The sequence below is a fragment of the Lathyrus oleraceus genome, chromosome 7 (assembly GCF_024323335.1).
Source record: "Lathyrus oleraceus cultivar Zhongwan6 chromosome 7, CAAS_Psat_ZW6_1.0, whole genome shotgun sequence".
NCBI classification, from domain to species: Eukaryota; Viridiplantae; Streptophyta; class Magnoliopsida; order Fabales; family Fabaceae; genus Lathyrus; species Lathyrus oleraceus.
In genome coordinates this window covers 65,235,626-65,252,183 of record NC_066585.1, presented here as the reverse complement: position 1 = coordinate 65,252,183, position 16,558 = coordinate 65,235,626, and the positions used below count along the sequence as shown (strand labels likewise).

The following is a 16,558-nucleotide window of genomic DNA, read 5'->3' as shown; positions in this document are numbered from 1 at the left end:
TTTTCGCGGCGCGAAGGGAGATCGCGGCGCGAACTGAAGAGTTCCAGCCACTTTCTCCCTTCCACCAACCATATCCTCTTTTTCCAGCACCCCATCCATATCACTCTCTACTGTAATTTCCTCACTTTTTCCACTTGTCAACTCTTTACCGCTCCTCGTGACAATTGCTTTACAATGCTCCTTTGGATTAGTTTGAGTGTTAGCAGAAAAGGAAGATCTTGCGTTTTGTTCCGACAGTTGCTTCGCGAGTTGCCCTACTTGATTTTCCAGATTCTTAATTGCTGCCTCGTTACTCTTCTGATTTGCCATGGAAGCTTGCATGAATTGTTGAAGAGTGTCCTCTAGCTTTGAATTTCCTCCTTGCGATTGTTGGCCTTGAGAGTTTGGGTGTTGATAGGGACTTTGTTGCTGAAAATTTTGATTGTTGAACCTTGATGGTTGATAACCTTGATTGTTTCTTAGATATGAGTTGTTGGGCGATTGTCTTTGATAGCCTTGATTTTGATTGTTCACATAGCTCACTTCTTCTAGTGGAGGACAAAAACCAGTAGGATCTCCTTGACATAATTCGCAACATGCTACTTGATGTCGAACTTGAGATCCTTGAATTTCCTTCATTTGCTGTGGAAGCTTGGCCATTTGTTGAGTAAGCAACTCCACTTGTTGAGAGAGTAACTTGTTTTGAGCAAGAATGGCATCATTGGTATTTAACTCAAGCACTCCCGGTTTACGTTGTGAAGGGCTACGGTCATGTTGACTTTGACGATCATTGAGTGCCATCCGGTCAATAATGACTTTGGCTTCTTCCGTATTCTTTGACATAAGAGAGCCACCCGCGGTAGCATCCAAAAGTGTCTTGTGAGTTGATTGAAGCCCATTTAGAAAAATATGGATTTGAGTGAGCTCATCAAAACCATGACCCTTGCATTTTCTCAACATTGACTTGAATCTTTCCCAAGCCTCATTTAGAGACTCGTTGCTTCCTTGAGTGAATACCGCAATAGCCGTTTTGGCTTCATTGAATCGGGATTGAGGGAAATATCTTTCTAAGAACTTTTCTTCTAACAAATTCCAATCCGTCATCACTCTTGGTGCTTGATCAAGGTATCACTCTTTTGCCTTTCCCACTAAAGAGTGTGGGAATATCCTCTTGAATAATGCCTTTTCACCTATTTCATCAATTCCCGTAGAACCCGCAATCTCATAAAATTTGATGAGATGGGTATACGGATCTTCATGGTCCATTCCGGTGAATGGATTTGCATAGAGAAGTTGGAGGATTCCGGTCTTCATCTTCGTATTTCTTCCTCCACGGGCAAATTGAGCATTCCTTCTTGGACTATTAGCGGATATTTCGGTACGATTGTCATCCGCCATGTTTCCGTCACAAGCCTCTACAACCACTTCTTCGATTTGAACAAGTGCGGAAGTAAATGCTTCTTCTCTCCGGTTCCTCTCTTCAGCTAGTTTCCTTCTTCTTCGTGTTTTGCTATTGAGTTTCCTAAGTGTTCTTTCAATTTCAGGATCGAATTGAAATTGCTCCTCGGTAGCTTTTCCTTGCATGCACTAGAATCTACAAGACTAACAAACCAAGTGAAACATAAGAGGGATAGTAATAAAAGTAACAAAACTTAAAACAATGAATTATTGCAATGCTTGTAATATCGAACACCAATCCCCGACAACGACGCCAATTTGTTGAAAAGTATATTTTCGGCAAATATTTTTATATCGTATCCACAGAGATTGGTTGTTATTACCGCCGTTCTATAATCCAAATTGTTATAAGTTTAGAAAGTAACCAAGTTGTTTTGTTTGGAAAGTTATCTTTTGAGTAAAATGTCACTAAAAACAATAAAATGGTTTTAATCAAATGTAAAAGCTTGGCAAGATTGGAGTTCACTATTCCAAGTGCTTCTGATTCCTTATGATAACTATATAGATTTAGGATTATTGATGATGTTCAAGTATCCTCTCAATATCATTTATGTCTAAATGATATTGTGATAATCACTATATTGATCCTTAGACGATCTCTCCACCTAACTATCAATATATCAATCTTTAATGGTTGATACAAAAGAAGAGTAATGAATAAATCTATCTCTACAACTTATTCACTACTTGAAAACATATTTTCTGTCAAGACTTAAATAATCTCTTTCAACAACTACTCAAATCTGATATTCAACTTAGAGCAAAAATATCATTCAATACATCAACAATCTTTTATCATATATAAGAGTCAAATGAAATACATACACAAATAGGAATAGCTACTACCTCCAATCTTGAAAAAATGGGGTTTAGCTCCTCATCATCATTTTAAAAAGCAAAAGGCAATGGAAGAAAACTCTGTTTTTCTCTCTTACAAAAAATTCAAAACTATGAATGAATGTGTGTATCTTCATGAACAATTTCCATTCTGATTTTCTAAAAGGGTTCACATTTCCTCAAATGATAATTTTCATCTAAAGCTGAAAAGTCCCCCTAAGACAGGCACCAAAATGGCAAAACACAGCTGGCCTTGAAAACAGCACACTTGGCCAAAACAGCTTGCTGGATTCGCAAGCTTCGCGACGCGAACTAAAGCTACTTCAGCTTCCTTGCCTTGTAAGCTTTATCCAAAGAGTCTTCCAAGTGGTATTCTTCTAAGTTAGGCCTCCAAATTGCATTCAACACTTCTTTAAAATTATGATTGTGCATTCCAAAGCTCTCTTCCCCAAAAATTCTACAAAACTAACAAATATGTGAAATAACTATTCAAAACAACATAAATTAAACCTAATTGCATTTATACAAAATAGTGAGAATAAAAGTGTGTAATTACATCGAAACTTGGTAAAAGGGACCAATAAAATGATATAAAAAGTAGTACTAATTGGTCCCTAACACTGACCCTGATGAATTCCAATGTATTTTCTTTAAACAGTTTTGGTATATAGTTTGAGATGTTGTTGTCCAACTTATATTAGATGTTTTTGTGACAATTAGCTTTCACTCCTCTGTTTCTAAGACTCTTATTGCATTAGTTCCTAAGGTAGACTGCCCCAAGAATTTTAAGGAATTTAGGCTCATTAGCTTGTGCAACACTATTTATAAACTTAATACGAAGATTATGGTTAATAAATTATGTTCTTATATAAATTAGATAGTCGGACCTTTCCAGAATAGTTTTTTGCCTGGTAAAGGGACAATTGACAATGCCATTATTATCCAAGAAACGATTCATTCTAGCGTAAATCTAAAAAGATAAAAGATGACATGGTGTTCAAAATAGATCTTGAAAAGACTTACAATCATGTTAATTGGGATTTCTTGGAATTTTGTTTGAAGCGAAACATGTTTTCTCCATTACTATAAAGTTGATCATGCATTATGTAACTAGCTCCTTTATGTCTATTCTTTGGAATAGGAGACGACAACCCAATTTTGTTTTGACTAGAGGATTACGGTAACATGACCCCCTTTCATCCTATCTCTTCGTTATCTGCATGGAATTCTTGTTGCAAACAATCATCAGGGCAGTTGATGAAGACCATTGGAAACCTGTCATATTATCTCAAAATGGACTCCCTTTATCACATTAATTTTTTGCATATGATGTTCTTCTTTTCGTGAAGACTTATAAATCTCAGGGACAATTTATGATATATGGAATTGTTTTGCCATGTTTTCTGGACTTAAAGTGAATGTTTCTAAATCAAAGGTGTTCTTCTCCGCTACCACTTAGACGAGTAAAATGGATTTAATTGTCTCAAGTACAAGTATCAAGCAAACTCTTACTCTGGAGAAATACTTGGGTTTCTCTATGTCACATGGTCGTCTTCAGTGCAAGTACTTTGATTTCCTAGAGGGTAAAATTAGTCAGAGGTTAGCATCTTGGCAACACAAATTGTCAAACAATGATGGTCGTTTGACTTTGGTTAGGTCTGTCCTAAACTCCAATATCCCAAATTATTATATGCAAGTGACTTAGATACTTCGACCAACTTGTGATTTTATTGATAGGATAACTAGGGTTTTTTTGGGGGAAAGGTAATTTAAACTCTGGTGTGCATCTCGTTGATTGGAATAAAATCACTAATCCCAAAAACCTAGATGGTCTTAGCATCTGGAAAGCAAGAAAGACCAATACTTCTATGTTGGGTAAGCTAGTTTGGGGTCTCCGCCAAGATTGTGATTCCCTATGGGTCCAAGTTTTGAAGCATAAGTACATCAGTGAGGAAATGTTCCTTTTTATGAAAAAGGAATCAGAATCAGTTACTTGTAATGCAATTATGAAAGTCATATTTTCTCTTAAAGATGACTTTAAATTTAGATTGGGAATGCAAGCTCCTCTTTCAAGTTTTCCAATTGGTCTGGGATAGGAAAATTATCATAGCATGTTCTTTATGTGGATATCCACGATTTGGAAATGCAAGTGAATGATGTTTGCTTGAATGAGAATTGGAACTTCAATTCATTCTATACTAATATTCCTCCGGTTGTTTGTGATCGTCTGAAAGCGTTTCCCGTTTGTTTGAATTATATGATTCCTGATCATATAATCTGGAAAGGAAATTTATATGGTATCTATACTACTCGGGATGGTTATAACTGGTTCAACAGACTTGAATTTGTTCAGAATACAACAGAGAATAACTCTTGAAAGTGGGTGTGGCATATTCCTGCTCATGAGAAGGTGAAATTCCTTCATTGGACGACTTTACACAAGTCCCTTCCTACGAGATCAATATTGTGTCATCATGGTATGCTCTAGATGAATCTATGTCTTATATGCTATTAAGACGCTGAGACGATTCTACACTGCCTAAGAGATTGTGAATTTTCTACTCGCTTTTGAAAATCTACTGGCTTCTTAGATTCACTAGTCTTTCAAGGAGATAATTTATATGATTGGGTTAGACATGACATCAATGATGGCTATATCCTTTTGGCTGCTGGCTGGTGGTTGTGGTGCACTAGGAAAAAATTGTGTCTTGTGAATGAAGGGATATCTTCCTATATTTTGAAACTCATCACAGTGAATTATGTTAATATGTTAGCTAAATATTTTCTCAAGCATATATAATTCGTCTCATTCAACGAGAACGATCATGTGGAATACACTCAAAGGTAGTAATATGATTTTGAGTGTCAATGGCAATAGCCTCGGTAATCTCGACGTCTCAGATTTTGGCGGATTGATTCAAAATGCCGATGGTGCTTGAGTTCACGATTTTGCGGATAATATTGGTTATTCTAACATCCTTCACGTCGAACCGATGACCATATATCATGGTTTGCGTATGACCTTGGAACTTGACATCAAATATCTGATGTGTTATTCTGACTCCAACCCTGTTATCAAGCTTATCTCAGAATTCGTTAATATTTGACATCATTATGCCGTGATTCCTCATAATATTAAAGAGTCTATCACTAGAGAATACCAAATTTAAACATTTCATACTCTTAGAATAGAGAATGTTTGTGCTGACTATTTAACAAAATACGTTACTGAAATGATGTGACGTACTCGTCTTTTATAGAACCGATAAGAATCATCACTTTTCTACTAACATATGCTAGGGAGATTTTATATTTTAAATAATTTCTTATTTTTTCCCAAATGTACCAAAACAAATTCATAAAATAGAATTACTAAAACGACCAAAAACAAAATTTTAAAAATCAATTTTATCATAAGAAAATAAATCAATTTTGGATTATGCCATAAGAGATATTGATAAATTGAGAGTTTTAAAACATACACGTGGTAATTTGTTAATGGAAAATAAATAAATTGGAGTACTAGAAGTACACAATGACTGAAAGTTTCAGTGCAGTATAACAATAGTGCAAATGTGCAATGGCTCTAAATAAATAATATTCTGTACTTATACTACTAGAAATGAATCCGAAGATGTGTATTGAAGTTTGTTTAAACGTCTTTGTTTCGATTGAAGCAAAATTGGCAACTTAGTGTACCTAACTCACTCAGATTTGAATTCTCTAATTCAAGGCATTCTCACTGTTCCAACGACTCCCTTCATTTATGTTTGTCCACATCCTTTCAATCTTTTCAATTTCATTACTCTCAGCATCTCAAAAATAAATATCACATTTGACTAATTATGCTTCTTATATTTAACTATCATAAACATGGAAACAATTTAAAAATTACGGATGTTCAAACTCAAAACATCCAAACTGAATTCTAAATTTTTTAATAGTATTTATTTTATTTAGATTAATTTCTTTATTTTTATTATCTCGTTTGTTTCAACTATAATCAATTATACTTATTTTGTAATATTAATTTTTATATACTATATGTCATATATTATATTAAAATTTTTATTTATTAGTATTTTTATAATTTTACTAAAAATATAGTTTATAATTTGAATATTAAAAATTAATCTAAATTAAACCGCATAAAATTGAATCGGATTAAATTTTTTAATCAATTATTTAAAATTGAATAGAATCCCGAATAAATTTATCTTTGGATCAAATAAATTTTTACTTTAATATCGATCTAAACTACACCGCAAATATCCCTATTAAAAATAATGAATATGATTTTAATTAAAGATATGTTTAAAAGATAAAAACTAAAATTATATTTAAGTTTAAAATGAATTTTCTTCTCAATAGTGACAATGGAAATGGAACATCTAACAATAAATTCCAATATATTTTGTATCTAAATGTTTTGGATGTTTGGAAGAGAGAGAAAAAGAAGAGTTTTAGAAAATAATTTTTTTAAAAGATAAAGAAAAATATTTCATATTTAATTTTTTTAATATAAAATGATAAAAAAAAAGTTTATAAATAACATATTTTTAATTTTGGAATATTATAATATTAAAAATTATATTTTAATAATTTGTTTAAACTCTATAAAATTATCTAAACTACTCCTCCTATACAATTTTTTAATTCTTTTTAATTAAAGAGTTTTTAATTTTTGAATAAAAGCAAATATTCAAAACCCTCCGCCCCAAATCTGTCTATTCTTTTTAACTCAATTGTTTCTTTTTTTACAAAATCCTTCCATTCATTTCTTCAAAACCCCAAACATTATTTAGGGCCTGTTTGAAACAATTTTCAATTTTAGTTCTTAAAATTTGTTTTTCAAATCTATTTTAAAAAACTATTTTTAAGAAGAAAATTAACAAAAAATTTGTTTGATAAAGTAATTTTTAAAAACTGTTTTAAAAATATGAAAATGAAAAAACTTATTTGATAATCTAATCTTTTAAAATCACATTAATGTTATTAATGAAAATTATAAAATTTTTTATGTTTTTTCTTCAATTTTTATAATACTAAAAACTAAAAAGTGAGAAGCAAAACACAACTAAACTGTTTCACTTTTTTACTTTTAAAAACTGAAAAATAGAAAAGAGTTTTTAAAAACACTTTTGCAAAACATTATATTCAAACAAGTTTTTAAATTTTAAATTTTCAAAAACTAAAAAAGAGTTTTTAAGATGCATTTCAAACAGGATGTTTGAAAAAATTATCTACATTACATTTTGTCTTTTTTCACTTCATGTTTAAGAAAATGTAATTTTAATCTATGTTTCTAAAACACCTCACCCCTTTAGATCTCATATTTGAAAAAATACCAACATTCCACACTATTTTCTTAAAATATTTAGGTCGGCTTCAATATAATTCATCATAATTTAACTCATTCATAAAATTTTAATATTTTAATTAATATTTAATATTTATTTTATTTTATTTTAATTGTATGTGATAAATTTCTTATTTTTAGAAATTTATGTTTAAACATAAATTAGTAAATTGTTTTTTATTTTAATCTATTAGTGTTTAGCCATAATATTCATGATAACAATATCAATTAAAATTATTTTTAATAAATTTAAAACTTAATTTATCATATCTTATTATGTGACCAAATATTAAATTAATAAACCATATTCTCACTTTTATACTGCATATCCTTCCCTATTATCTCAACATTTTGTCGAGAGTATACTTTTCCTTATGACGACGTTATATATACAAATTAAAATCATATAAATCTTATTTTTTAAAATCTGTTCATAAAAAAAATATCTTCATAAATATTGGTTTGACTAGACACATAACTATCATTATAAAAAAAAGGCACATTGAATGAAAAATAAAAAACAATTTCCAAAATATTGTGAATCTATTGATTGCAATAATGAAGAAAAACAAATTATAGTATATTTTAAAACTATATAAATACGTTTTATATATTGTAAAAAAAAGAAAATACTTTTCATATATAAAATAGGAGAAAATGATAGATTAAATTAAATTAAATTAAAACTTACCGTAAATAAAAAAATAATTCCTTATAGAGAGAGAAAGTTGTTATTGAATATTGTAATATGACTAGTTGGTTATTTTAAAATACTGTATCAAAGAGGCAAAAGAGACAAACAAGAGGACACAAAAGCCGTGCTTTGCTGTGTATGTATGTATGAGATCTACTCACTCTCTCTTTCTCTAACCGAGCTTCTTCATTCTTCAACGCTGGATCACCGGAACTCTCTCTTTTCCGGTCACCGGAACCACCGTCATTTCCTATGTTTCCGGATCAGTTACATTTGTAACTAACTGACTCACTCACTCACTGTGATTGATTCATCCTCCAAAATGTTTAGATGGAGGAGTGAGAAAAACAAGGTCAAAACCGTTTTCAAACTCCACTTCCATGTCACTCAGGTGTTTGTTTGTTAGCTTCTTCGCATTCTTCCTTAAATAACTTTCTAATTCTTATTCAATTCTTTTAATGCTATGTAACTGTATTATTATCCATTATTAATTTGGTGAAATGAGTTTTTTATTTTTATTTTTATTTTTATTTTTATTTTTATTTTTTTTTGTTTAGAATTTTGTTTTGGGAATAATGTTATGGTTATGGATTGGAATGAATTTCAGGTGGAGCAATCTGGTTTGGATTCTTTGGTGCTTTCTATAGTTCCTGGAGATATTGGAAAACCTACTACCAGATTAGAGAAAGCAGTAATTAACAATGGAGTTTGTAAATGGGAGAATCCAGTTTATGAAACTGTTAAATTTATTCGTGATGCGAAGAATGGGAAATTCGGCGAAAGAGTTTATTATTTTGTGATTTCGACGGTATATGAGTTTTTTTTTGGTTGACTTGTTGGTTTTGTGTTTTGGTATGTGAATGTGGTGGTGTTAGATTGTGATATGGTTTTTCTATGGGTTGTGTTATGTGCAGGGTTTATCAAAAGCTAGTACTTTTGGGGATGTTTCTGTTGACTTTGCTGATTATGCAGAAGCTGCGAAGATTTCATCGGTTTCTCTTCCCATCAAGAATTCTCATTCTGATGCTGTCTTGCATGTTCGTGTTTGATCTTGCCGATTTTATGATTTTTTCGGGGAAAAGTATTCAAGAATTTGAGTAGAAAACAATTTTGTGCAACATTGTTTTTTAGTGGTTCTGATTTTTTTTGGCGTAATGTGCAGGTTTCGATCCAGAGACTACAAGAGAATAATGATAAGAGGTATAAGGATTGTTCTGATTAGTTTTTTCGTTTTATGGGTATATATTTTGCCTCGTGCTCGACTGGTTTTTATGACGGGTTTTGTTCTTGTTGATTAACATTTGCAGAGAGGAAGAGGAATGTGAAGATATGAAATTAAAACCGAATGATAAGAGCTTAAGGACTTACTTAAGCAATGGAGATGCGGTTTCACGCACTAAAAGTGATTCTTCTGAAGTAAGGTTTCACTCATTGGGCCAAGGAATTATTGCAACTTTACTTTTACTCGATATATGTTTGAAATTAGTAAATTTCATCTTTTTTTGTGTGTAGATTTCACAGGATGTGTCTGGCAATGGAAACTCAGAAAGAGCTGGATTGAGTGCTGATTGTAGGACATCTAGTGGATCTGACATTACATTGTCAAGTTCCGACGGAAGCTCTGGACTTGATACTCCCCGAGAACTTGGACTAAGAAATACCAGCATGCATCCCGCAAAAATTGGTGTTCCTTCAGTCACTAGCCACGTTTCAGAGGCTCAAAAGCCTGCGGTAAATGCTTTATCATCAATGTATGATGTACATCACAGATCATCGCACTTCCGAGACTCTTCAGCCGGTTCAGAGCATGGTCTCAGTACGGAAGGTTCAATACATGGCTCTCACGATGCCCTTCCTAGGGAAAGATCCCATCAGGCATCTGATATAGAGAATGAAAAGCTCAAGGCTGAGATTGCTGTTTTGGCAAGGCAGGTGGATGTGTCAGACATGGAACTTCAAACTCTTCGGAAACAAATCGTAAAGGAGAGTAAAAGAGGGCAGGAACTTACAAAGGAAGTTATCAGCTTGAAAGAGGAAAGAGACACACTCAAGATAGAATGCGAAAACTTCAAGTCTTTTCGCAAACGAAGGGACGATGCCAAAGTGAGTAGCAGGTCACTATTGGAAAGCGGGGATCTTCATACTCTTGTTGAAGAAATCAGACAAGAATTGAATCACGAGAAGGACATGAATGCAAATCTCAGACTGCAGTTAAATAAGACACAGGAATCAAATGCCGAACTAGTTCTCGCTGTTCAGGATCTTGATGTAATGTTGGAGCAGAAGAATATGGAAATACTTAGTCTTTCCAATAGTTACAAACAGACTAAAAACTCCCATGGTTTTGGGAGAAATGTCTCTAATTGTGAAACAGACGACGATGAACAAAAAGAATTGGATGAGCTTGTTAAGAATCAAAACAGTCCCAAGGAGACACACTTACTCGAGAAAAAAATCACGGATCTCTATGGTGAAATAGAGATGTATAGGAGAGACAAAGACGAGTTAGAGATGCAGATGGAGCAGCTTGCACTGGACTATGAAATTTTGAAACAGGAAAACCATGACATTGCGTATAAGCTGGAACAAAGCGAACTGCAAGAACAGTTAAAACTACAGTATGAATGCTCTCCTCCTCCTGGCATAGACGAATTTGAAACACATATCCAGAATCTGGGAAATCAACTCAAGAAACAGTCGGAAGAATTCTCAAATTCTTTGGAAACCATCAAGTCTCTTGAGAACCAAATTCGCAGATTAGAGGAGGAACTGGAGAAACAAGCACAAGGATTTGAATCTGATTTAGATTCAGTGACACATGACAAAGTTGAGCAAGAGCAAAGAGCGATTCGAGCAGAGGAAGCTTTGCGACGCACCAGACTTAAAAATGCTAATACTGCAGAGAGGCTTCAAGACGAATTTAGAAAGCTATCAATGCAAATGGCCACGACGTTTGAAGCAAATGAAACGGCTACCACGCGAGCGCTTACGGAAGCAAGTGAACTTCGCATGCAGAAAAAACTACTGGAGGAAATGCTGCGTAAAGTCAAAGAAGAGCTTCAGTCAGTCAAAGCTGACTATGAAGTAAAACTGAATGAACTTTCCAACAAAATAGATACCATGACAGTTCAGATGCAACATATGTTGCTGGAAATTGATGACAAGTCCATGCAACTTGAAAATCAGAAAAAACACGATGAACAAAATCTCAAGTTGCTAAAATCTGAGAATGAAAAGCTTACAGTGGAAATCTCGTGCTTATCTGAGCAAGTAAAACAAAAAGAAGTCTCAAGTTCTGACTTGGAACTTATGAAGAAATCACTCGAGGATTATGAGACCTTGTTAAATATTCAAAAGGAAGAGAGAAACGAGCTTGTGAGTACAATTGCTCTGTTGAAGAAGGAAGCAGAACAGTCACTTGATGAGCTAAATAGGACGAGGCAATTCAAAGACGAAGAAGAGAAAGTGGGTAAACTCTTGCATTCAGAGTTAGAAGCACTTAAAGCTCAATATAGTGACCTGAAACATTCTCTTATTGATGATGAGACGGAGAAAGAAATACTAAGAAAGCAAATTTTCCATCTTAACGGTGAACTCAAGAAGAAGGACGATGCATTAACCAAAAAAAGTACTTCAATTTCTCAGTACTCCAAAGAAATGACAAATCTGAAAGAGAAAATAAAAACGCTAGAGGTAAATTTACAAAGCTCAGTGATTTGAGAAGATAGGTTTTGAGTAAAATGCATGATAATCAAATGTTAATTCCTCTTTATATATTCTCATCTACGAATCATTATTTTCCCTCCATTGCATTTTTTCTAGGATAGAACTAATTGTTGGCAAATTAAATGGATTGTTATGGCAGGACCTGATAAAGTCAAAGGAGATTGCCTTGAAAAAATCAGCTTCTTCACTTTTGGAGAAGGAAAGAGAGCTTCAATCCAAAATTGAAGAACTGGAGGACAAAGTGGAGGAACTCAATCAGAGCATCAAGGTATACTAATTTGTACATCGCAACACTTAATGTCTTAAACTTTATGCCAATGTTATGATTTCTTTTAGCATATTACTCAATTAGTATATCCATCAAAGTGCTTCGATGAATGATGGAAATAAGAGAATGTCAACATTTTCCCCCGTCATTTATGATTTGTCTTGAGCAACGTTTCATAGTATTTTTGGTTACATGAAATTTAAATTATAACGCATGTCTTGCTCGGTATCTTGATTAAGATTTTATCACTAAATTGTTGGTTTGTGAATTATGACATAAATATACATTGGTATGTGAATCAAACAGGTTGCTGCGGATAAGAGTTTTACTACTACAAATGACAGATCTGCAGAAGTAAGAAGTTATCTCAATGACACTTCATGCGTTTCGGACGAAAATGGGGCTGTAATGTCATCACTCAAGAGGTTTGATTACTTTCAATACCAATTTGTGAGTTGAAGTTATTGAATTGTTTCAATTTTGATCATTTTCTGACTTTGACAGTCACGCACATTTGTCCAAGAAAGAAGCGGAAATACCAGTAATGGATAATAAAGGCGATGATGGCCGACTCAGTGGTGTTTTAACTGAATTATCATCATTGAAAGAAAGAGAAAACTCAACGAAAACCGAACTAAAAGAGTTGCAAGAAAGATACTCAGAAATGAGTCTCAAATTCGCAGAGGTAGAAGGCGAAAGACAAAAGCTTGTCATGACAGTAAGAAGCCTCAAGAATGCTAGGAAGGGCTAAAGTTTTCTTCCTGCTATTGTATAGTTGCAGCACTGAAACAGTTTCAAATGAATAATTTAATGTGTGCCAAGTTATATATATATATATACATGTTATTCCATTTTGTAGAGAGTTATCAATAGCAGTTTGACAGAGTTTGTAAGGTTTAAAATTATTGTTTAGTCACCAATAGTGCTCTCTCTCACTACAATATTCCAGTTAGATCTGGTGATGATTTGATTTTTTTTTTTTGCGGTTATATAATAATATTCTTTTATTGTACTACCCTTTAGTTGATATAATACAAATGAGAACATTACTTTTTGTGTAATAGATCAAATTTTTTTTCTGCATTTATTTACATATTTTTGTTTGTTATTCACAAGAGCACACTTTTGAATTTTGATCCTACAAGCTGTCACGTATAGGATGAGATAATTTTACGGCCAATATTGAACTTAGGAAATATATTAAAACATAAAAATGAAATGTAGGGATTGACGATTGAAGCATATATTGGACCCCCCTCTGGTATATACAAAAAATTGCAGAAAATGCATCGCAAACCAATAAGGGAAGTGCAAATTTTGTGGTATGAAAACTATTATACAGTTTGTCGTGGTTAGGGTGTAAAATCCAAATATCAGTGTTTTTATTCAACCGGAAGAATAGAAGTGGATCTGGACATACGAACATAGTTGAATAATGGAGTTAGGTGGCATGCCAGGGTGGTGCAAATATTTCTGACATGATATATTCACATTTGGAATATTGTTTTAAATATTTAATTTTTTTTGAGTAAAGCTACCTTGTCAAAAGTTTTCGGACTCTTCCACATTGCTCATTTCAATTAGGGAATTTCTAACACACTTTATGGGATGTGATTGAAAAATATCATATGAATTTTTTTCCAAATTTCGGAGATATATTTTCAATAAATCTAAAATCTCACAAACAAAAACGTTATATCTCCATTATTATTAACACTATTTTCTTATCACTGTGACAACAAGCCTTTGCATGGATAAAGTTCCTAAAATATATTTTCAGACTATTTTCTTATAAAACAAGGGCGTGATTGATTTACACATATATTTGATATATTTTAAGATAAATCTGAAGATGCAATTCTAGAATCTAAAAATGTAATTTCAGAATCTAAAGATGTTTAGTATTTTTACATAATATATCTATAAAATGCATTAAAAAATTTATTCAATGTATAATCAAGAATGGTGGTTCTTGGATTGAGTGTCGGCGTGGATGGTTGGCAATACTTCAGTATGCTCTATCAATTTGTTGGTAATCCCGTAATTATTTCTTTTAATATAAACAAAGATATTTAATAAATTTAGCTTGTGTTTTGTATAATATTTAAAATAAATCAATTAAACTTAATTAACTTTATTAATAATAAATAATATCAAAATAGTTATTTATTTATTTATAGTAGAGACAAGAAGAAATATTTAAGGAGATATTTGTTTATAAAATAGAATTTAGGTGTTGAGTTGTGAGAGTTTAGTATCAATTGACAACGGATTAAATGTAGACAATATAAATTTATATTAAGCAGAAATTAATACGAGTAATGTTGTAGTAGACATCTCAATTTGAACCCAGTGCAGATTCACGCGAATATTATTCTATTCGAAAGAACTAAAAATGGGAAATATCTTCTGTGAAGATAGAGATGGAGAACAAAATCTCTCCAAAAATATTTCGGACAGGAATGGAGAACATATCCTACGCGGCGCCTTAACTAATATAAAATTTTAAATTTATATTGTTTTTTTTTCTTATCTCATATTTTTATAAAAGAAACATATGCATAATATTTGTAAAAAATATAGAGATCTTAATGATTATTGTAAAGTTTGACATACTCTATAACAAGGGTATGTAAAGATTACCAAATGACAGGTGAAATGGTCCCATGAAATTAATGTCCCATACATCAAATAATTCAATTTTCAAAATATTAGTGAGAGACATTTCTTGTCTCATGGAAATGTTTCCTACCCTTTGGCATCTATTACATTATTGTGTTATATTTGTATAGGACCTGACTAGGGCGATGACTATAGGTCGCACCTAGAAGAGGTGGCGATCATATATCGTTCTCAGGAAGGCACTACCTCACCCTCAAGGTTTTCCTATAATGGAAAATGTGAGATAAGACGTTTATGGGACAGAGAGAATTCAGGGTCAATAACTGACCCACACCCCCTTTAGAAATAGGGATTAAACGGTCCACCATTGATTAGGTGGGCGGTGATCCCAAGGAAACCCTAGGTCCAAAGCCTTTATAAATACCTCTCCCCCAACAGGAGAAGACATATCCAAACTCAGACGCTTATACCTAAACATCCACTGCATATACAGAGCCTCTTACCTCATGTGAGCAGGTCATCTTAACCACCATAAACACCACCGTATACGGCTTCTTCCAGGCCTCTGAGGGGCCCTGCCCTTGCAGGGGTAACGTGCACACCTATAATTTTTCACCACTACAGTGGCGCCCACTGTAGGTGAAGGTGTGAAAAACACAAGAAATGGGGGTTTGAATTGGGTTTTACAAATAAAATCTTTTTCCAAAACAAGAACACCACTAACAAGTTAATAACAAAGAGATAAAAACACAAGTATTTTATCCCGATTCACTTGAAACTCAAAGCTAATCCAGTCCACCCGCCAAGGTGATTTTGCCTTATACATAAGGACTTAATCCACTATAATCAACAGATCACAACAAATAGAAAGAATAACCTTCTTTGTCTTCTGAAAGATCAAACTATACCCTAGTCTCCTTAAAGACTCACAAAGAACAACCTTATTTGTCTTCTCAAGGATAACCTCCTTAAGGAATCAAACAAATAGTTTGAATAATATTTTGTTTGTTACAAGATGCTTCTACACAAGCAGATTTTACACAAATGAATAACAAACACTTAAAGAAAAATTGTGTAAAAAGAATGTTAGCTTTTCACAAAGAAATAGACTTGTCAAAATATTGTGTCACCGACCTTTTTCTTTAAGTCTCCAAGTCTTACTTATAAAACATAAGCATAAGACCATTGAGGGAAAAATGGGGAAAGCTCATTTGGGTGATTGTCCCCTGTTGAATGGGAATGGAATGATACTGCGTATTGTTCTTTGCCCACAAAATCAGTGACATGTGTGATGTATAGTACTGTCCTTGCCCACGAAATTAGGTAATGGAAAGGATATTCGATTTGTATTATGTACTATTTGATCTTATCTTCAAGTTCATTGGCTTCTGATGAAAGTTGATGAAACATGAAATGAAGAAACATAAAGCTGGATTCAGAAACTTCAGAATCTTTGGTCAGAACCTTGACAGTGTCAGTAGTCTGGCTTGAGATCTTCAGAATCTTTAGTCAGAACCTTGATAACTTCAATCGTCTGACTTTAGATCTTCAGAATCTTCATCTACATAACACAACTTCAGAAGCTTGCCATTCTTTAGAAGTTTGGTGATCAGAG

The 16,558-nt window shown here is 33.0% G+C and overlaps 1 protein-coding gene across 1 annotated transcript; it reads left to right on the top strand.

Moving 5' to 3' along the window:
- The first annotated feature begins 8,401 nt into the window (after window positions 1–8,401).
- LOC127101408 (intracellular protein transport protein USO1) lies at window positions 8,402–13,382 on the top strand. Its single transcript, XM_051038827.1, has 9 exons — window positions 8,402–8,718; window positions 8,935–9,135; window positions 9,242–9,364; window positions 9,490–9,527; window positions 9,635–9,743; window positions 9,840–12,020; window positions 12,193–12,321; window positions 12,628–12,746; window positions 12,826–13,382. The coding sequence occupies exons 1-9, from the start codon at window positions 8,650–8,652 to the stop codon at window positions 13,070–13,072; spliced, it is 3,216 nt and encodes a 1,071-aa protein (XP_050894784.1). The 5' UTR covers window positions 8,402–8,649; the 3' UTR covers window positions 13,073–13,382.
- The last annotated feature ends 3,176 nt before the right edge of the window (window positions 13,383–16,558 follow it).

Coding starts and splice junctions, on each gene's coding strand:
- LOC127101408 (XM_051038827.1), top strand. CDS start 8,650: ATGTTTAGATGGAGGAGTGAGAAAAACAAGGTCAAAACCGTTTTCAAA. Junction 9,528..9,634: donor CAAGAGAATAATGATAAGAG/GTATAAGGATTG, acceptor TAACATTTGCAG/AGAGGAAGAGGAATGTGAAG. Junction 9,744..9,839: donor CTAAAAGTGATTCTTCTGAA/GTAAGGTTTCAC, acceptor TTTTGTGTGTAG/ATTTCACAGGATGTGTCTGG.